A 23,090-nucleotide genomic window follows, 5' to 3' on the forward strand; every position below is an offset into this window, starting at 1 on the left:
TAAAAAATGTTAGCATTTTTTGATTGATAGAAGATTCAAATCTTCTGTGGAAAGAAATCAGACTCAAATAAGTTCATGTGGTTAGTGTCAGCACCTTCTCGAGTATTAATTTTAGACCACTAATCATTGAAAAGTTTTCAGCATCTTTTCCTGTTTAAACCTGTCCTTTCAGTGTGCAGTTTATATATGGAGTATGAAGTATATGGTCTGTTAAATGGCTATGCGTGTTTATATGAGCATCTGTTTAGATGCACAGAGAGATGGTTAGGTGTGTGTGTGTGTGTTTATGTCTGACTCTGTAATGGACTGTGTGGTCAATAAGGTTTTGCATTAGCTTTAATAAAGTCCCTCTGAATTGCATTTGGCTTCGCCCATAATAACCTTTACTGGCAGAAACACCAGTAGACAGCTTAATGAGACATGCACTTTATAAAAAACAATAATACATTTATGTTGCTTGGTGGGGAGGCATGTGCCTTTTACTGAAAGTGATTTGAAAAATATCAAATTAATGTTCAGGAAGATTGTTTTACAGTGGTCCATAATATTTTAATAGCGTTTAATTCTAAAAGTTATTTTATAATTATATATTATATAATTTATAATCATATAAAATTAATTCTTGAACAAAAAAATCTTTGTGCTCAGTTTTAACCTTTGTGCACTGTTCAAATTTACTTCCCTTTTGTCATGTTAGGGACATAACATGACATTATATTTTATTTATTTATTTATTTATTTATTTATTTATTTATTGCAGAAATCTGTCAATCAACCTTAGTCCTGATCAAAACTAATAAATTGTTTAGGAAATTACAAGATTTTAACTTTTTAATTGTCAAATTCATAATTAATGTCACTGATTCTGTGAAAAAAACACACACACAAAATATCATATTTTCAATATAAACACTGGACCTTTTTACCTTTTATCACAGTCTTGGACATGTGAATGATTAGTTCACATGAAAAATGTTGCTACACAGAAAATCTTTTGGCCAAATTAAGACTCAAAATCACACTAGAGTGGATGAAAATATCAGGCTTGACTCATTTACACTTTTTTTATAAACTCTTCATGTGTTCTGATATATAAGAAATATCATATATAACTTGAGTGTGTTCAGCACAGCAAACAACATTGTTTTGGATGTTCAATCAGTTTAATTGGAAAATACACATTGGAAAATATTTTTTTTTTTTTTCTTAAAGGGTTAGTTTACCCAAAAATGGAAAGTAGCCCATGATTTACTCACCATCAAAGCGATTTATCTTTCAGGCGAATCCAGTCATTGTTATTTTGAGTATTATCTTTGGCTTTTCCAGCTTTACAATGGCTAAGGGCAGAAGTTGTTTTGTAATCCGCAGTCTAAAACATGTTGAATAAAGCACTACCATCCTCAATAAAAGATCTCTTAAAAGCAGCTTTAGTTTCAATGGCGCATGTGCTTCAACATACTGTCCAGCTGGTGGCACTAAATACATCAAAAAATTATTCTTAAACGAAGAAGAAGAAAAAGAAAAAGAAGATTGCAGCCTCTAACCAAAGTTACATAAAACTGTATATAATGTTTGAAGTTAGGATAGTTTTCTTACAAAAACCCACAAGAGACCTATGTTTATCAATAATTCATCATACAGAGTACTTCTATTTTATTATGTATGGATATGCTTTAGGCTGCACGGTGGCGCAACGGTAGCATGTTCGCCTCACAGCATTAAGGTGGCTGGTTCGAGCCTTGGCTGGGCCAGCTGCCATTTCTGTGTGGAGTTTGCCAAAAACATGAGGTATTTACCTTATTTTTCGCCAACGAGTGGGCAAAGCCATTTGAATCTTTTTGGCTCGAGACTTTCGGTCTTATTCACTTCATTTTTAGACATTAAAAACTACTTGTTTCGCTGTTTGATGTTGCAAAATGATATTTTCTTATTACAATATTCTACTTGGTCTGTATAGATATGCAAACATTTGTTTGTAGAGCAAGTAGTTTGACCGTTTTCTGCCGTTTACTATTTCTAGTCATTTCTCCCATAGGCGACTTAATCCGAAGTTCTAAAACAATCACGAAAACAGGCACACTTCCGCATTTTAGAATAAGGTAAATAGGTTAATTGGGGAGGCTAAATTGTCGGTAGTGTATGTGTGTCAATGAGTGTGTATGGATGTTTCCTAGTGATGGGTTGCAGATGGAAGGGCATCCGCTGAGTGTAACATATGCTGGATAGGTTGGGGGTTCATTCCGCTGTGGCGACCCCAGATTACTAAAGGGACTAAGCCAAAAAGAAAATGAATGAATGAATGGATATGCTTTATTGGACTGCGGATGCCTTTTCAGCCACAACCCATCTCTGGGAAACATCCATACACACTCATTCACACTCATACACTACGGACAATTTAGCCTACCCAATTCACCTGTACTGCATGTCTTTGGACTCTGGGGAAGCCAGAGCACCCAGAGGAAACCCACCCAAATGAAAACCCTGTCATTAATTATTTACCCTTCACATGTTTAAGTTTCAATCTATTTGAGTTTCTTTCTTTTGTTCAGCAGAAATTAATATATTTTAAATAGAGAGGAAACTGCATTGATTTCTATATTATTTATTTTTGCTTACTACGAAAGTTAATGGTTACAACTTTCATCAAAATACCTTCATTTCTGTTTGTGTTACCTCCAATTGCTTTGGAAACACTTGAGGGCGAGTAAATAATGATTTAATTTTCATTTTTGGGTGAACTTACCCTTTAAAGCATCAAACTCAATTCTTAGAAGGCCACAGCTCTGCACAGTTTAGCTCCAACCCTGATGAAACACAGCTGATCCATATATTAAAGGTGTTCATGACTCTTCTGGACAGGCATGTGCACACATAGGCCTCAACCTGTGCAGTGCACATGCCCTTTTTTAGTCTTGGATAGAAAGTACCCTTCCAAAATGATCTAAAGTGCCACCGCGACAGTCTCTTGGATAGTCTCTGCATGGGGCTGCTTCTGGACACCTGGATTAGTTGGATCATCTGTGTTTAATCAGGGTTGGAGCAAAACTGTGCAGAGCTGTGGCCCTTTAGGAATTGAGTTTGAGACCTATGCTTTAAAGACTGTATAGAATCGCTTGTTCAAAATTTACATCATGAGCACTTTCTCATTGAGAGCTTTAGCTTTACTTCATATCTTTAAAATAGTGAAGCATTTGTGTCTGGTTGTTGGATTTGTTGTTTTGGCTGTGACGTTTTTGCCTGTAAACATAAAGAGTACCAACATCTGCTGTTCGAGGGTCATACAGTGCTCATGTTTCCTCTCGCTAATTTTACTCACTTCAACTGAAAGAGGAAGCTACTATTTTCAAGCATGACAAGCATTTAAAAAAAATGTTTGGTCTTGTGTTTTAGGTTTTCTAAATCGCCGCTGCTGTTGGTATCTCTGGATGGATTCAGGGCAGGATACATGAATGCATACAGCGCTCTGCTTCCAGCCATCAGGAAACTCAGTATGTCACATTAACTCAGTGTTTGACACTGGCTATGTAAATATAAAGATTAAGTCATTTTTTAAGTTGAAGATTAGGGTAATTTGTTGTCTAAGAAACAAGTTAATATCTTCTGTACACTGTAAAACCCAAAAAGTTAACGTAACAATCGGTTTTAGGAAACCGATTTCAACAAACCATTTCAGTTTACAAAAATAATCCTAAAGAGTAATGTGAACTTAATCCATTGGAGTAAATGAAGCAATTTGAGCACAGTAAAACCCAATAAATGAAGCGAACTCAAACCGTTTGAGGAAACCAATTTGAGTTAAAAAAGTAATCTATGAGTACTGTGAACTTACTCCATTTAAGTTGAAGTAATGAGCTATTTAATTAACTCATTACCTTCAACACTGAGTTCAAAACTCTTTTCAAATGACTAGAATTAGCTTTCAGTACATTTTGAGTTACAGTAAGTTCACTCATTTCATTTGATAAGGTTGACTGTTGTGTTTTACAGTGTGTTTCTAAACAACCGCTAAATTAAACCCATCAGTGCAAAATATATATTTCTTAATTCTGTTCAAAAGTTTTATTTGAAAAATAGAGTAAACAAACAAGCAGAAACATGCAGGTAATATCCCAGTGTCAACCCAGCAGGCACAGAAAGTCAACATGACATCTGAATGACGTTGTAACCCAACGTTGCAGGGACGTTGCATTTTGTTTGGAAATTAAATTTTGGTGATGTCAGAGCCCAACATCTGGCCAAAGTCAATGTTCAACTCCAACCAAATATCAACGTCTAATGATATTACAGCTTGACATTGTGTGGACATTACCATTATAACAGATTTTGGTTTCCATACCTTATGAATAAATGTCAATATTTGACATCAATATGTTGTTGGTTGGCGACGTGGTGGCACAGTTGGTAGTGCTGTCACCTCATAGCAAGAAGGTTGGGTCAGGTGGCATTTCTGTGTTGAGTTTGCATGTTCTTCTCGCATTTGTGTGGGTTTCCTTCGGGTGCCCCAGTTTTCCCCCATAAGTCTAAAGTCATGTGGTAAAGTGAATTGGGTAAGCTAAATTGTTCCTAGTATATGCGTGTATGAATGAGTGTGAATGGATGTTTCCCAGTGATGGGTTGCTGCTGTTAGGGCATCCACTGCGTAAAAAAATGTCCTGGATAAGTTGGCAGTTCATTCCACTGTGGCAACCCCAGAATAATAAAGGGACTAAGCCGGAAAGGAAATGAATGAATGAATAAATGAATGTCGTTGGTTTAAGATGTTGGCTTGATTTTGGATTTTGGTCACTTTACAACACAACCAAAAGTCAACATTATTATTGGATGTCACAGTAATGTTGTCCTTAGACGCAAGCTAGACATAGAATTTTGTTCACCTGACGTCATGACCTAATTCTGACCTAATAATAACATCTTATGATGTTATGTGCCTGCTAGGAAGAATTTTTACATTTTTAAAAAGAGTCCAAATTCAACTATTATTTTCTCTTGTAGACTACATGTGAGCATGTTTTAATTTAAATATTTTATTTATGTCAGAACTAAATATAAAAAATAACACCAACTTTGTATGATCCCTGTTATTATTTTTTAATTTATTAGTAAAATAATTAACATTTTGCAGATCCTGATTTTTTACTTTCTTTTATGTTTGTTAGGATTTTCTGAGGGACAAAATACAACATGTAAACAAGTATTTCTTGCTTTAATGACTATTCAATTTCTTTAAATAATGGGTCAGATGCTATCTTCAATAGGAATATTCAAACCAACTCTTTGCATCTCTTTTCAAAATGAAAGTCAGTTATGCAGTGCGTCTTTTGCTTTCTGTTTACAACCCTCTACAAGTTTCTGTTTTAATTGTATTTTTAAACATTAAGCAAAACCAAAACGAGTACCAAAAAAACAAAAAATGAATAAATAAATAATAATAATTATAATCAATAATAATTATAATAATAATCTTCAATTTAACAGATGAATTGAATTTTTTTTTAATTGTATGTTTAAATACATTTTTATGTTGCGTTTTACACTGTAAGAAGCCATTAGTTGACCTTACTTAAAAAAGTGAGTAAACCTGATACTTTTAATGGAATTATTTGACTATTTAATGTGTATTTTATTAACTATGCACATACTTATCAACCATTTGGCCCTATCATATACCCAGCGCATGAAGGAACAAGACATGTTTGGAGCAATTTGTTGCTATTTTTGAGACCAGCGCAACTCTAGTTTTCATGTTTTGCGCCATGTTGTTTAAATAGCAAATCCATTTGTGCCACTTTGTGGACTCATGGGTATGCTGGTCTAAAAAGGAGATTTTTTGAGACGCATTGTTTGACGCATTGCTATTTTGAGGAACTAAAATAGACTGTATTTAAGCAAGTTAGTTAGTTACACATTGCTTAATACACAGGATGTACAGCAATACACAAATGTCTATACATATGAAAAAAAAATTAAGGGATTAAATTTTTTATTGACATTTTTTAATAATTTTTTTTAAATATATTGTCAGGGTTTGTGTTATGAAAACATTGTAATAATCTGCAAGCACATTTTATGTTATTTTACAGACTCATTTCTCTCTGCATTATTATAGTTTCGTATAATTTTAAACATAGAGAGATCAACATCGCATAATGGAGTTCACATAAACAGAAAACACTAAGAAAACAGAAAATCACAAAGTGCGAAAACTGTTAATTAACGTATTTTTACTGTGTAGTTTTAGCTTATTGTCCAAGATAAAGCAGTTATATTCTTCCTTTGAATGTATAGTGGTTTCAAGATGGCAAATTTTTGTTAATCTGATGTTGCTTCCACAGGAGAATGTGGTACCTCCACCCCATATATGCGACCTGCTTATCCCACTAAGACCTTCCCGAATCATTACACCATAGTGACAGTAAGTAACAGGTAGAAATGAATCCACAATGATTCATGAAGATACACACACACATGCCAAAATGTAATGGCCTATTTGGGGTTGAGGCATTCTATATTAGACAGTTTGCTTGTGTTTGATTTGAATCACTTACTATTTAGAATAGTGAAGGTTAGACAATTAAGCTGATGATACACAGGGCAGCTTTTTGAGCAATGTTTCTGGACAATAATGCAAAGCGATGTTGTTTGGCTAAATTCCTAATGAAAATGGACAACATAATTCTATTTGCACCCATTTGCCTTTATTAGTTGCCCATTGTGTCACTTGGTTGCCCATTGATGGCATAATTTGCCTGGCAACATTGCTCTAAAAGTTGAGCCGATCATCATCAGTATTAGTTTTGATAATATCTGTATTTGTATCATTTATAAAAAAAGGATTTAAGAAAATATAAATGTTTTTGAACGACCGTATATATGAGCGCAAATGCATTTGCTATTTAAACAACTTAGTGCAAAATGTCAAAATGACTCTTGCGCCGAGCTGAAACTACCAAATAACAATTGCGTCAAGGTTTGCGCCACATTGTGCAGAGTGTATGATAGAGCCCCTTATATTTAAAGGCAAATAAATGTCTGTTCTTATGCGTAAGTTTGTTTGCTTTGATTTCTAAAGTATTCTGATTAACAAAATGTTGTTTTTATGTTTTTTTTTTATTTGCAGGGTCTCTATCCAGAAACACATGGAATTGTGGACAATAAGATGTATGATGTCAATCGCAATGCTTCATTCAGTTTAAAGGTTGATGAGAAATTCAATCCTTTGTGGTACCAAGGTGAACCAGTAAGTAAATCTAAAAAATAAAATTACTTTTTTGCGTTTTATTCACATTTTAATTGTAAGATTTGGGTATTTGTCAAAAATGTTTCTAAAATTTAAAATTGTACAAAAATTGCACATAAATTGTCAAATTAGTCTTATTTAAAGAAAACAACCAAATTGTTTTTTAGCACTGAGCCTCAACTCTCCTTTTCATAGCACTTATATATGTTAGAGTTTAAGTGATATTTACATTTTTTAAGAGTAGGGTTAGGGTTAGGGTTAGCTCTTGTCCATGCAGTTCATGCAGCTTGTTCATGCAGCTCTTGTTCATGCATAATGTGATTGACTATCTCACTTTAATAAAAAAAATAAAATAAATAAAAATAAAACTTTTTTTATTTTCTGGCTGTTTGCAATATTTTGTAGATTATAGAGTTATAAAAATAAATTTGGCTATTTTAACATATTCTGCAGCCCTACATGTAATTTATTTGTTTTAGCAGTCATTTACATTATATGACATAAAATATGTCACATGAATAAAACACCACTTTTCAGAACTTCAGCACTCTTATTTTGTTTTAATTCTTGTTTTAATGTATCATTCACTTTCAGTTTTGGTGCTGTTCTGTGGGTTGTATCTGGTGGATAATGTCAGGATCATGTAATTTTTGTGTGTGCATCTAGTCCTGGTGTTGGATTTTGATGTTTACTGTATGCTCCAGAAACAAAAGCTGTGAGATCTGATTTTTTTCCCGTTTTAAATCCTGCGTTGACTCTTTCCTGAGCTTGTTTGATTAGGTGTGGCTCATACTTTGCTCCAATCTTCTGCTTTTGCTCTGGTATGTAGGTGAGCACTGTTTTCAGCTCATTTCCAGCACATTCTGGCTTAGCCTTTACGGTTCAGATCTTTTAGTACAGTTCTTGTTTTTCTCTCATGGGTTGTTCCGCAGCTAAATTCAGAGCAGATTTGGATTTTAAAAATTGTTAGTTGAATTTAAGTTACATTGCATCTACATGCCAACTAATTCTCATTAGATTAAAACTATACTGTAAGGTTTGGGTTAGTGTAAGTAGACATGTACTTTTAAAGTTTTTTATAGTCAGTTAAATGTCTGTAGAAGGAGCAGTATAAATAGATATAAAGCAGACAGTCTGCTAATACTCAAAAGCACCATCAAAATAGTGTTACTATGTTTTATTATAATTTTAGAGGCATTTGTAGAAAAGGAAAGGGATGATTTATTTTTAATTTGAGCAGACAAAAAAACTGGTCTCCCGACTGCCTGGTATCTCCCAAGGTTTGTTGTTGGTGGAGTTTTTGGTTCTTCCCACTGCTGATTCTTGCTTGCTTGGTTTTTTTCAGTGGAGATACTTTTTACAGTAACATTCCTAATAAACTGAACTGAATCTATTTGTATCATTGCACACTGTGAAAAAAAAAAAATGTTAACTAACAGGTTCCGTATTTAATGATTCATGTTTTTTTTAAGGAACCTGAATATCTGTGTTTTGATGTTGAAAATTATATTGCGCAAATAAGATATTGTAATAATAACAGAATAACAAAAAAAAAAAACTTTAATCAGGTTCTCATTAAATTGTTTTCTTCCACTTTTCTGGGGCTGGGTCACAGGGGCATTAGTCTCACTTCCTCCAGTTTCTCAGGTGGGATCCTGAGAAATTCACAGGCAAGCCGAGAGACATAATAACTTCAGCTTGTCCTGGGTTTTCCCCAGTGCCTTTTCCTGGTGGGACAAGCCTGGAACACGTGCCTAGGTGGTTGTCAAGTAGGCATCTGAAACAGATGCTCAAGCTACCGCAGATGGCTTTTCTGGAGGTGGAGGAGTAGGCTCTATTCTGAGTTCCTCCGGGGTGTTAGAGCTCCTCACCCTATCTTTAAGGGTGCGCCCTGCCATGCTGCGAAGGAAACTAATTTTTGGCCACTTGTATCTGAGATCTTGTCCGTTGGCTCATGACCCAAAGCTCATGCTTAATACCAGGTTTACTTTAATTTACAACACCAACCCAGGCAGCATATAGTCTCAAACCAGTGAAAACTTTTTTTTTTACTTTTTTTTTTACTTTTCAACATTACATCGTTGAGTTGTTGGAGGAAAGATCAAGGTCCCATAATGCAATTTAAATGCTTAAATTAAATTAAATGTGCACCTCAGGTCTTCATCATCAAAACTTTTTTATCTGGAGCTCCACAGGGTCGATATACGTAACTGGGCTGCTATCATCAAACTTTTGCTCACTCGTGTCAATGCCAAACGTCAATTTCAGTGGTGCCAGCAGTAAGATCTTGGGCTGTAGACAATGTGAAACATGTGTTGTTGTCTAAGTCCACCTTCACTTTCCTTCCAACATTTGGGAAATTTTTAATGTGGAGAAGCCCACCAAAGAAGCAGACAGTTGCATGCCCAGAGTGATGCATGGGGTGGATCAGCGATGGTTTGGAATGCAATAGTAGGGATTCCCTAGATTAAAAACTTGCTAGATGGAAACGTCACTGCCAAGGACTATCCAACCATTCTGAAGGACCATATGCACCCAATGGTTCAAACATTGTATACTGAAGGTGGTGACATGTATCAGAAAGATAACCCACCAATACACACAGAAAGACTGGTGACAGAATGGTCTGTTGAACATGAAAGTGAAGTTGAACAGCTCCCATGACCTGCACAGTCACCAGAACCAAGTATTATTGAGCTACTATGGGGCGTTTCCGAGGAGAGAGTCAAGAAACTTTTCCCTCCACCAGCACCTTGTAGTAATCTGGACACTATTCTGCAAGAAGAATGGCTCAAATCCTCTCTGGCTACTGTGCAGGACTTATATCTATTATTCCCAAGATTAACTGATGCTGTATTGGCCACAAAAGGAGGCCCAACACCATACTAATGAATTATTGTCTACTCTAATGACATCCTTTAAAATTTTTGATCGATGACCAAATATTAAACTTCTGCTTGAATAGTAATTCATGTTGGGTTTTATTGTGAGAAAAAAGAGTGATGTGATGGCCAGGATGTATATTTCAAGTTCTAATGATAGAACACATTAGGGTGGAACAAGAGGAAAGTCACACCCATCCTCTGATACACCCTTATCATCATCACGATCCTCTTAACAGTTCACCAGGACAACTGTTTATGTGGAGCACAGATGTTTAACCCTCGTCATATTAAGGATGACGTTCCATGTTTAAACCCAGTGTCTGAAATTGCCCAGCGTTTTTGTTTTCCTCTTTTGCTTGCTTTTTACATTGTTTGGTGATAATTTGAATTTCGAAAGTTTCCCTTGCTGTGAACTCTGGTCCTTCTTTTAATTATATTCATGCTAAACTTTAGTCCCACACTTTCGTTTTCCCCCGCATGGTGCTGAATGTGTTGCTCCTAATAGGAGATACTGAGATTTTCTCATAACAAGAGGCAGTTTTGTTATAAGTGATGCTGAAAAAATTGACCAATGGACTCTCAAATGTAAAAGACATTCATATTCAGTGGACGCCTGTTTTACCTTGAAGATTGGCTTCTGTATATTGGCCTGTACAGTAATTACAGAGACAGCATTGTGGTTTCTGCCTAGTTGCTTCTGCATGGCCATGTGTTTACTTTGCTTTAGAAGTTACTATTTTTAGTTTCTACTTCCAATTGACTTCTAAATGAATGCAACTGTCCTCAATACTGTATGATCTCCACACAAATATAATATTAATGATAATATAATCAAAATGAACAAAGTGACTAAAATATTAAATAAAAAAACTAAAAATAATTTGGTCACACTTTCCAATATGGTTCCATTAGTTTATGTTTGTTAAACTGATAATCAATGATACTTATAAATATGATGACATTTATGCATCATTAAAATCCAAAGTTGTGCTTGTTAACATTAGTTAACAAGTATACCGTGAGTTAACATGAGCTAACAACAAGTGGCTTAATTGTCATTAAATAAGATTAATAAGTACTTTAATAAATATACCATTCATTGTTTGTTCATGTTAGTAAATACATAAACATATGAAGCCTTGTTGTAATAAAATCTAAATAGTACCAAAAAACATATTAATAGATAATAAAATAACACTTCCTTGTCCTGAATTACCATAAAATACTTCTTTAAAATCATGCAGAATACAGAAAATTGCTAAATTTCAAATAATGTGGCATCATTTGTACACTACCTGACAAAAGTGTGTTGTCGACATCAGTTGTAAGTGCAACAAATAATAACTTTACTTCTAGTTGATCGTTTAGAAAAGTGGCAGAAGGTAGATTTTTCTGATGAATTGTCACAAATACTGCAGAAGACCTATTGGAACCTGCACGGACCCACGATTCTCACAGAAATCAGTCAAGTTTAATAAAGGAAAATTTATGGTTTGTGGTTACATTCAGTATGGGGGTGTGCGAGAGATCTGCAGAGTGGATGGCAACAACAACAGCCTGAGGTATCAAGACATTTGGGCTGCCCATTACATTACAAGCCACAGGAGAGGACAAATTCTTCAGCAGGGTAGCACTCCTTCTCATACATCCCTTCACATCAAAGTTCCTGGAAGCAAAGAAGGTCAAGATGCTCCAGGATTGGCGAGCCCAGTCACCAGATATGAACCTTATTGGGCATGTCTGGGGTAATATGAAGGAGGAGGCATTGAAGACGAATCCAGAGAATATTGATGAACTCTGGGATTCGTGCAAGACAACTTTTTTGCCATTCCAGATGACTTTATTAATCAGTTATTTGAGTCAGATGTATGGATGCAGTCCTCCAGGCTCATGGGAGTCATACACAATATTCATTCTGTTTCCACTGCACCGTGACTTTATATTCTATACTGTACATTATTTCTGTTAAGTGACAAGACTTTGGTCTAAGCAATGTCAGACTTTACTGTCCTAATTAAATAATTGAAAATGAAGGCATGATTAAATTTTATTTTGATAAAAAAGCGTAATCTAGAGGCCATTACCTTTCCTATAAGCCACTTCTGATACCAAATAATCAACTAGAAGTCAAGTTACTATTTGTTTTTCCAAAAAGTTAGACTTTTGTCAAGTAGTGTATTCTGCTATTGTTTATTTGCTGGTCCTTTTTTATTTCCTAAGTGCTGCTTTGTCAATTCTGATCTTTTGTCAATGCTCTCATTCAGATCTTCCTTTGATTGTCTTTAGGTTTGGATCACAGCCATGAAAAACCATCTTAAAACAGCTACTTTCTTCTGGCCAGGATCCGATGTTAAAGTGCATGGACGATACCCAGATTACTGGATAAAGTATAACAGGTAAATTATTTAATCATTTTAACAGTAACACAAATTTATGCAGTTTAAAACCCACAAAAACCAAGGTTCTGATTCTTTTAAATGGACTAAACTCATACTAAAATGTTGTTTTAGCTACTTGTAATCTGAAACACTCTAATAAGAAATATTGTCTTTTTCTTTGATTAGGAACATTCTTTTCGAAAAGAGGATAGCACAGATCTTTCAATGGTTGCATTTGCCTGAAGGAGAAAGGTAATATTTATTTATTTATTTATTTATTTATTTATTTACTTGTTTATTTATTTATTTGTTTATATATTTATTTATGTATCGATATGTTTATTTATTTATTATTTGTTTTTTTTGTTTGTTTGTTCTCCCTCAACCTTTAAAAGTAGTAACCTTCAATTGTTGCCTTCAGTCTGTTTCAACATTTATGAATACATAAAATACTGCGTTATTATATAAATTCTTAGTGATGTTAAATAATATTTTTTTGACAGGAAGAAAAAAAAAAAAGATGTTGGCATTTTGAGATCAGTGTGTCTTTTGTTTCAGGCCAGACTTTTACACCTTGTACTTCGAAGAGCCAGATGCATCAGGACACAAATATGGACCAATGAGTACCCAGGTAAACTAAAAAAGGAAAATAATTGTTAAACTTAAATATTTGCTTAGTTAGGGGAAAATTTCTGATTTAGTACATAGAATATTAAATGAAGACACCATTATAATTATTACACTTCATTTTTTTTTCTGTTGGCTCAAACTAATAGATTTATCATGAGCTGAAACAATACAGTTCTTGAGTTGTTTTGGGGATAACCTAATTGTTTAATATGATCCACTTAAATTTGTAGAAACAATTAAGTTAACTTAATCGATTTGTGTTGTGTAGAAACAGCATGAATCATTTGTGTGGATATATATATATACAACTGAAAGCTGAATAAATCCACTGATGTGTGGTTAGTTCGAACAGGATAATATTTGACACAAAAAAATCAGGAATCTGAGGGGTGCAAAAAAATTGAAATATATTTTCAATGTAATGCATTCATGTTTATTCCTATAGTAGTTTGTTGTGAATTTCTCTTTCTGGCTCACGGCACCAAAACTGTTGTGAATTTTTAGGACAAGCCAAAAAAACAGAACTTTTGGGTATCTTCAAAGCAGAATCCTTTAATAAGAAGAATGTGTGCCATCGAAAGAACTCTGAACTAGTACAACAGACACTCAGTTTAAATACATTTTTACAGTCATTGATACATGTAGGTGGGGGCAGACTAAAACAAAGCATACAAATGAAGTGTGGTTGTCTGCAGGGTAAATTGCCTTTTCAGCCCCAATCTCATCAGCATATAAGTACCCATTCATGATACATTTTAGCATGAAAACAATTGTGCAAATGGTGTTCTGGAGACGGAACCTATCCGACCAGTTGACTGGCTTGACCATTTGTTTGACAATAGGAGTACTTTGGAGACTGTCAGGTGTCAGGAAACCAAGAGATTTTAAGGTCTGTCAAACTCTAAAAACTAAAGAAAATAACTTTTCAGTTATATACAGATTATTGCTAATTTGGATTATATAAATTTATTTTCCCACAGCTTTTACAATGTATATATTGTCAAAGCAGCCTACCATAGAAGTTCTAGTAAATTGAAACTGTCAGTCCAGTTTTCAGAGTTGAAGTTCAGTTTAGATAGGTTCAGTGTGTTTTAATATTCACTGCTGAAAGTCCAAACACTGAAGAGCAAATCGATCGATGCACAGCTCCATAAATCCCAAACCAATGGAACAAACTTCACTAATTGACAGAAGTAAAGGAAAAAACCTTGATAGAAACCAGGTTCAGTTGGGCGCAACCATTGCTCTTCTGGCCAGATGTAGACAATATCACCTTTCAAGTTGTTCAAATTACCTTCTTAATAATGAATATTACTAATTAAAAATGAAATTTGACTTATTCCTAGAAAGATGTTTACAAAATGTCATCATACAACATGATGGCTAAAATTAAAATCTATAATTTTGACTTCTATTATGCATTTTGGCTATTTCTAAAATAATACATGTGCAAGCCAACACCACCTCCTAACAATACACATCATAACACATGATACAATGTATCTTTTTCATGTTAAAGAGATTATTAAACCATTGACGATGCTGAGGTGGAAAATTTCTATCTTAGAAATGCTTTTTATTTCCACAAAGTTGCAGCAAAACAACAGCATAAACTACTACGACAAATGTCACCTTAAGTACTGATTATGTGCTTTAGTTAGCGTAAATGCTCCAAAATGTGAGTATCAATATCATTTTACATGACTTTTATTGCCATACTACTGAAAGCAGCAGCAGATAGTTCACCTCAGATGCTATAAGTAAATATCTAGCAAACGGTTTGAAAATGAAAGTCAGAACTGTGACTCCAATGCAAACCAACACCATCAGTCACCCAGTAGCCTATTAATATTATTATATGCAGTTAATATTTATTGATTCGATTAAAAACTTATTTTTATTGGGAGTTTAGTGGCTGGTATTTTATGAGTGACTTTTAAATGTTTCTGTCATGTCGCATTTCGTGCAGATGCCAAAATTGATTGTCCATGGAATCTTGTTGATTGTCGAATTAAATGCATTAAAATGATCTGCAGCAATACTGTTTTTTTTTTTTTTTTTAAATATAGCTAATATTACATTTTCCCATTTTTTGTTGCTGCTACACTATGTATGCATATTTCACATGCACATGCAAAAAATAAAAAATAAAATGTAACAAAATTGAAACACACTGAAACTGGCCAGTTAATTAAAACAGTTTCAAAAAACATTATAATAAAGCAAAAAAACTAATTACAATATACAATTTTATGTAGTTTCCCAGTGATGGGTTGCGGCTGGAAGGGCATCTGCTGCATAAAAACTTGCTGGATAAGTTAGCGGTTCACTCCGCTGTGGCGACCCCGCATTAATAAAGGGACTAAGTCGACAAGAAAATAAATGAATGAATTTTATTTAGTGTCTGACACATTAAGTATTGCATTTAAAATTTTATTTTAACATGCGAACAACAGCATACAAAACATCTTCGTGCAGTTACGTTTCCAACAGCATAAAAAAAAACATAAATAGGCCTATCCTAGATATTTTTTTTACTTAAATTAGAAATTTAGATTAAAACCAAAACACTGACTGAATTATTTTAAAGAACAAGCATTGGCTGTTTTTTCCATTCATGTTTTTTTTCTTCCGTCAAATAAAAACAGCACACGGATCGCTCCATGGAAAATATGCATTTAATTGCTCTACTGTAATTCTTAATATATCATTATTTTATCATTGTGTGGCATTATATTATCATTATTTAAAGGTCACTCGTGGTCCAATATGCACGCTGCACGTGAAGAAACAATAAGGCAATATGTTGACTTATTATAGGCTATAGGCTAGTATATAATATTTTTTTTATTGTTTTTTTTTTTTTTTACATATAGTATTGCATTAATTTGCTTTTGATGTTTTATAGTTTATAAAATAAACACCTTTGGTGTGGAGTCATCATAAAAATCAGTTAAATCATTGGATTTGCTTGTAGGCTATTTTAAAAATGGATCTTTTATAAGAACTATAATAAATAACTTTAATTTTCCAAATGGAAAAAAAAGTTGTTTTGTTGGTTGTATATGCTACAGTATATGCTTTTTTAAATTGCGCATTCCCCAGCCTAAGGCTATATACACTTCGCATGTCTGTTGTTAGGCTCTTTTTAGAATCTATTCAATTTTAATTTTGTACCTGTATGTGTTCTGTTGTTCATGCAGGCTTAAGTTCATTCTTTAGTTCATAGATTTAGAAGGACTATTCCAGTAATGATGTATTTCAAGTCATAATCAATTATTAAAGTATAACTTTAACTAAAACAAGTGTATGCATTAATAAAACATGGTCGTGGAAGCGAATTTGTAATTCAAATTATTTCCGGAGGTTTTAATTCAAAATAGCCTAACAGTCAGTTAAACTATAGTATAAGATAAAACACACAGCTGCTTAAAAAACACACAGTTGATCACTTAGGCCTATTAAGATCTTATTAAAAAACTGTAAAAAAAAAAAAAAAAAAAACAAGAAAGAATGCCACTTTGAAAGAGAAACTTTAGAGAAATTTTATGTTGGCATGGGATCTGAGTGATTACTTTAGATCACTTGCAAATTCTCAGTAGCCATATGTTGTTAGGACACAGTGTAAGGCTGGTTTTGTGGTCCAGGTTCACTTATGATTGGTATTTTAATAGTTTACTTTTTTCTTAGCTTTCTTTTTTCTTGTTTAACATTAATGCTAATACTCTTATGTTATATTGACTTTATTCTGCAATACAGAAGTGTGCTTATTGTTTTAGAACTTTTGATTCAGTTGCTTGTGAGAGAAATGAGGAATAATAATGGACAGAAAACAGGCAAACTTCTCACTCTATAAACAAAAGAATATACATGAACGATTGATTTTTTGTTGCAGGTTATTGAGGCATTAATTAATGTTGACAGGCTGATTGGGATGTTGATGGATGGTCTGAAGGAAAGAAATCTGCACAAATGTGTCAACGTGGTTCTTGTATCAGACCACGGTGAGTACAGCATTGCATTTTCAAGTGTAACTTTAATGGTAAATAATAAACAATAAAATAAACATTTCAAGATCTCACGTAAATTTAAGTTCTTATTGAGAGTTAACTGAGGTTTTTGATATTGTTTTAATTTTTTTATTTGAAGTCAGTATTGTGGTGATTAGTGTGACTTTTTTGGGGGTCGTTGCCTATTCACTTTGTAACATTAGTAAACATTTAAAAAAACTTTGACTGCATTGATTTGCGAAAAGAGATAGAAAGACAAAATATGATTAGGTGTTGGCTATGCGGTGATATTTGAATAGTGAGTTAAAAACGGTGGCGATCCTGCTTGAATGGTCCTGGTTTAAGCTAAGAGGAAAGCGTGTGTTTGTTAATGTTAGTCAATGGAAAGTGCTTAAAAATGTTTAAAATTGACTTAAAAATGTGTAAGAACACTGAACTTAAAATTAGAAAGCAATGTAAGTGTTTTAGTAGTTTAAAGATACAAAACAGCAGTATACATAATCAATTATTAGTTTATTGTTTGAGCATGCTACTTTTGCCTTATAGAATTTTATATAGTTTGTATTTATATTTGTGTTGTCATTTTAATAGTAATAATCACTATAATATAAGTCTTTGAGAATGGGTTTCTCAAGCCAGGTAGCGCATTAGACCAGGGGCTCATCTCTGGTTTCCAAAATGCATCACAAGCTGTTTGAAAAACTTATCTACTATGATAATTGGTGATGAAAATAACTTATAAGATGTACTTGTGTTTACTAACTGTTTATTCAGTTAAACATGAATTTATGATCTGTAGGCCTACAGAAGCTCAAAAGAGCAATTTTTGATTACCTTAATCCAACTAAAGTCATAACTGAGCTAAACAGAAAGGGAATTAAGACGTGGAGTATGCATAGTGGCATTACTGTGACTAAAGGTAAAGTACCACACACACACACACACACACACATTGCGAAAAGTTTTTTTGTGAAGTGAAACTGCTGAACTGCAGTTAAAGCCCCCCCAAATTACAGGAAACTTTTACATGAAATCACTTCATGTAAACACCCTAAATATATTATTGTCTATTAAGGCAAATAACTACATTACAGATATTCATAGTCAGTAATGTCTTCGAAGTAATGCGGAGATTAGACTGCATGATTTTCAAAGTAGTCATGTCGAAGATGTTTCCACACTGCAAAACTATCTAGGTTAGTGTTCTGTCTCTGCTGTGTTTACACTGTGGATGGATCAGCAACAGGAGAGTTCACACTGCATGACTTTAAAATAGAAAGAATCACAGACAACTTTGTCCAAACTACGTCTCACAACCAAACAAACTCGAACAGTGATATGGAAGCAACGCAAGGTCACGTAATATCTTTTTTTATTATTCACTACATAATGGAAAAAGAAGGCTTTAGCTTTAGAAACTTGTGTTGCTTACCTGGCTTTTGAAAAGCATTAACATTCTCTCCTCAACTTTTTTTTTATTTTTTTACTTTTCGACCTGATTGTGGTATTGCTCAGATGATAGTCAAACAGACACAGTGCTCCTTTCTACTAGTTTTTCCTCCATTTCTTGGGTCCAAATAAACTGAAAATGAGCGATTTAAATATGAAGATAAGTTAATAAGTAAATAAATAAATATGAAAATAAATAAATATGAAAATAAATAAGTAAAAATAAATAAATAAATATGAAAAAATAAGTAAATAAATAAATATAAAAATAAATAAATAAATATGAAAATAAATAAGTAAATAAATAAATAGGTAAACTAATGAATTAAGTAGTATGAAAATAAATAAATAAAGATGAAAATAAGTAAATAAATAAATAAATATAAAAATAAATAGATAAATAAATATGTAAATAAATAAATATGAACAAATAAATACATATGAAATTGTGTGTGGATGTATCCCAGTGATGGGTTGCAGCTGGAAGGGCATACACTGTGTAAAACATATGCTGGAAAAGTTGTTGCTTCATTCCGCTGTGGCCACCCCAGATTATTAAAGGGACTGAGCCAAAATAAGAAAAGGAATGAATAAATTAATGAATAATAAAATAAATACAAAAATATAATAAATAAATAAATAAATAAATATAAATATATATATATATATATATATATATATATATATATATATATATATATATATATATATATATATATATATATATATATATATATATATATATATATATAAAGTTTTTTTTTCTCCCAACACAAAAAAGATATTTTGAAAAACGCTGGAAAGTGGTAGCAATTGACTTCCATAATAGAGAAGTTAGTGGTTACTGGTTCCCAGCTTTTGTGTCCAACAGAAGCTCAAATATGTTTAGATTAAGAACCAGTATCAGTAAATAATGATAGAATTTTCATTTTTGGGTGAACTGTCCCTTTAACAGTTCAACCTTGTCGTAAATTTTCATCTTATTTTTACATATTTATAAAAACTTCAATTACATATATTTGCTATTACCTGCTAAAAACAAAAGGTGCTTGTTAAAAGACTGTATTCTCTAAAGGCTTTATCTCCCACACTACATGTCAAAGCATTATTTAAAGGGAAAAGCAGTCCTCCAATTCCCATCTACTGCGGCCGGGCAGGCACAGAGTGACATCTGCCTGACGTGTGTCTTCATTTGAGATTGAGCCCAATTAAAGGCGTGTGGGATTGCACATGTGTCTGCTGACTTTGATGTACGCCTTGAGGCTTGCTAGCATACTAATTTGGACTCTGAGGTTTTTAATTGTCTGTGCTGCTCTGCCTATGTGTGGTGGGAGTAATTGTGAATGCATATTGCGCCTGTATGTTTTGAATCACTGCACTACAGTTTCGTCACTGATGTTTAATTAGTACTCGCTCCACAATATAATGAAAGAAGTTGAGGTTTTACTTTAAGCTGTTTTATGTTAAGGAATTATGTTCCCCTTCGGGGGGAACTCCAGCACTATAAGTGGATTTGATGTTCTAAATCCACGTATGGGAGATTCGGTTCAGAAGCTACTCGTCTGAAAGAGTATTGAACGCGCCAATTAAGAATGAATTGGCAGCGCAAGCCTGCGCAGGTGTGCGGCATATGCAATCAACTGAGTATATAAGCACACCTGGCGCCAGCAGACGCTATCCTTTTCGCTTCAGAGACTTTTCTGATCGAGCTTCATGAGGGTTCCTCCTGCTGTCTACAGCCACTTCGTGCGAACGAGTGTCTCCCGGTCCAGAGCGAGTCCACGCAGTGGCAGATGGTCGAGCTGGGTTTCTCCCTTGCCTGGCGTCCCTTTGGGTCCGGTCCTCCAGAGCGGTGCGTATTGTTGCAAAGCATCCTAAAAGAGCAACACAGTCGTGCAGCACGTCCTTTTCAGGACGGCGCTCCGACTGTGCGTTTCTGGTTGCGGGGGTTTCCTGGCTCCGAATGATGGGCACGATCACCGCATTACATGTTTGGGGGTCCAGCATGTTAATGTGGTGCTCGGGGGCGGTTCATGTCGTCACTACGCAGTTGAGATCGCGGCTAACTTTCGTGAGAGAGCGAGCCACCCCAGTCGCCTCCTGTTCTGCAGCGGGCGCTCGGGCAGATCTGAGGGTTCCAGCGAGAGATAATCCGCCGCCTAAGGGCTCGCGGACCTCTCACTCCTCCAAGCGCTCCATCCAAGCTTCGGGCGCTGGGAGTGATCCGTCTAATCAGATGGTAGCTCTCACGCTCGCTGACACCGGAGATCAGATGTCCTCCGCGGCATCGGAGGGTGGGCTTTCATTGTCCGACGATGATCCGGACCCGCTCGCCCCCTTCGGGCAGGTGAGCGCTGTCAAAACGGATACTGAAACGGACGTGTTAGCCGTGCTTTCCCGGGCTGCTTCGGCCGTGGGTTGGAGATGGTTTATCCCCCAGCTCCGCGGCCGGACCAACTAGAGGGGCGTTCCCTTCTTCCCGGCAACGCACAGTAGGCTCACGCAGTCTAAAGAGCACCTTTTTTCTGCTTGTGCTGCGTGTCCCTCCACCCTCACCACTCTTGGTGGTGGAGCGGCCAGGGGGTATGTGGCAATTCCTCAGGTTGAGTGTGCTATGGAGGTTAATCCGCGCAGCGCCTCTTCTTGGCGGGGTCTGCCTCGTCTCCCATCCAAAGCCTGTGAGTTTTCGGCTCCCTCGGAGCTAGAGCTTACAAAGCTACGGACCAGGCTGCATCCGCCTTGCATGCGATAGCCACCGACCAGCGCTACCAAGCGCAGGCGCTGGCCGAGTTGCACGAGGGTGGGTCCAACCCAGGCTTATGAGCTTCGCACCGCAGCCGACTAAGCTCTTCGGACTACTAAGTCCGCTGCGTGTGCTTTGGGGAGGACGATGTCCACACTAGTGGTCCAGGAGCCCCACCTCTAACAAAACTTGGTTGATATGCGCGAAGTTGACAAAGTCCGCTTTCTTGACTCGCCCATATCCCAAGCTGGTCGGCGACACAGTCTGCGAATTCACCCAGGAATTCGAGGCAGTGAGTGAGCAGTCCGATGGGTGATGTCTAATCGGCGGCCCCGTAAGCCCGCTCCGCCCGCCGTGCCATCCATACCTGCTCCTCGCCGAAGGCGCCCGCCTACGAGAGCTGCACCGCCCCCGCACTCGCCTCTGGCGAAGCGAGCGCATCGAGCACCTCGGAAGCAGGCAACTCCCCCTGCCCAGAACGCCGCTAAGTCTGGCAACGGACCGCGAAGCGTCCCTGGGACAGGTCATCTGGAGAGGAGGGAACTTGCTCTTTCCCTGCTGGAGGGCGGGGCGCCATTTCCAACGGCACCTTTTACTGCCATGAAATGAAAGGGCACTTTTCCACTTCTCCGAAGGTGACAGCCCGAAATCTGCCAGTTTGAGCTCAGCTCTCTAGCTCGTAGGTTCGGTGCACTCCGCCAGTGGCTCACGGGCACTGCAGGCCCTGCCAGCCTGGGACGCGCCGCCTCTCAGCTCGCAAGGTCTGCATGCTCCGCCAGCGGCTCACGGGCGCTGGGGGGACGGTCTCCCTTTTCCAAGCCCCCAAGCCCCCCCTCTGGAGTTAGGGTGCGGAGCCAGAGCGAATCGCTCTCCTCCAGCTCTTCTGTGGGACCCTCGCGCTCCCCGGATCAGCACACCCGCTCCGCGCTGCCCCTCCGCGGGTACGTCAACGATTGCTGCGATGACGTCATTAGCGAGGGCTCTGCCTGCCTGGTTAGCGCGGGCCAGCCCCTTGCGGTGGCTCATGCGCACGATCAGACTCGGCTACGAACTACAGTTCTCCTAACGGCCTCCCAGGTTCACGGGCGTGTATTTCACCAGGGTCAATCCCCTGCCCACCCCTGTCTTGCGAGAGGAGATTGCTGCCCTCCTGGCGAAGGGTGCAATCAAGCCGGTACCTCCAGCCGAGATGGAAAGCGGGTTTTACAGCCCGTACTTCATCGTACCCAAAAAGAGCGGTGGGTCATGGCCAATCCTAGATCTGCGCGTTTTGAATCGCTGCCTTCACAAGCTGTCGTTCAGAATGCTTACGCAGAGGTGCATCCTCCGATGCGTTCGTCCTCAGGATTGGTTTGCAGCCATAGACCTGAAGGACGCGTATTTTCATGTCTCCATTCTTCCACGCCACCGTCAGTTCTGCGGTTTGCGTTCGAAGGTCGAGCATGGCAGTACAAGGTCCTCCCCTTCGGGCTCTCTCTGTCTCCGCGGGTCTTCACCAAACTCGCGGAGGGTGCCCTAGCGCCTCTGCGGCTTGCGGGCATCCGCGTACTCAATTATCTCGACGATTGGCTGATTTTAGCCCACTCTCGGGAGCAATTGACTATGCACAGAGACGAGGTGCTCCGGCATCTCCGCCTATTGGGGTTGCAGGTCAACTGGGAAAAGAGCAAACTCGCCCCGGTGCAGAGGATCTCTTTTCTCGGGATGGAGCTGGACTCGGTCACCATGGTAGCGTGCCTCTCCGGAGAGCGCGCT

General features: G+C 36.8%; 1 protein-coding gene across 6 annotated transcripts in view; it reads left to right on the top strand.

Annotated features, from left to right (window-relative positions):
* enpp1 (ectonucleotide pyrophosphatase/phosphodiesterase 1) overlaps positions 1-23,090 on the top strand; it is a 117,846-nt gene that overhangs the window by 31,022 nt on the left and 63,734 nt on the right. For all 6 annotated transcript variants that reach the window (XR_012395613.1, XR_012395612.1, XR_012395614.1 and 3 more), the window contains 7 exons: positions 3,394-3,491; positions 6,336-6,415; positions 7,121-7,240; positions 12,412-12,521; positions 12,690-12,755; positions 13,062-13,134; positions 17,029-17,137. Coding sequence is in view for 3 of the 6 variants with exons in the window: in XM_005160441.6 (XP_005160498.1) it covers positions 3,394-3,491; positions 6,336-6,415; positions 7,121-7,240; positions 12,412-12,521; positions 12,690-12,755; positions 13,062-13,134; positions 17,029-17,137 (656 nt within the window). In the remaining 3 variants the exon portion in view is untranslated. The remainder of the gene's footprint in view (positions 1-3,393; positions 3,492-6,335; positions 6,416-7,120; positions 7,241-12,411; positions 12,522-12,689; positions 12,756-13,061; positions 13,135-17,028; positions 17,138-23,090) is intronic.

The sequence above is a fragment of the Danio rerio genome, chromosome 20, assembly GCF_049306965.1.
Source record: "Danio rerio strain Tuebingen ecotype United States chromosome 20, GRCz12tu, whole genome shotgun sequence".
In the NCBI taxonomy this organism is placed as follows: domain Eukaryota; kingdom Metazoa; phylum Chordata; class Actinopteri; order Cypriniformes; family Danionidae; genus Danio; species Danio rerio.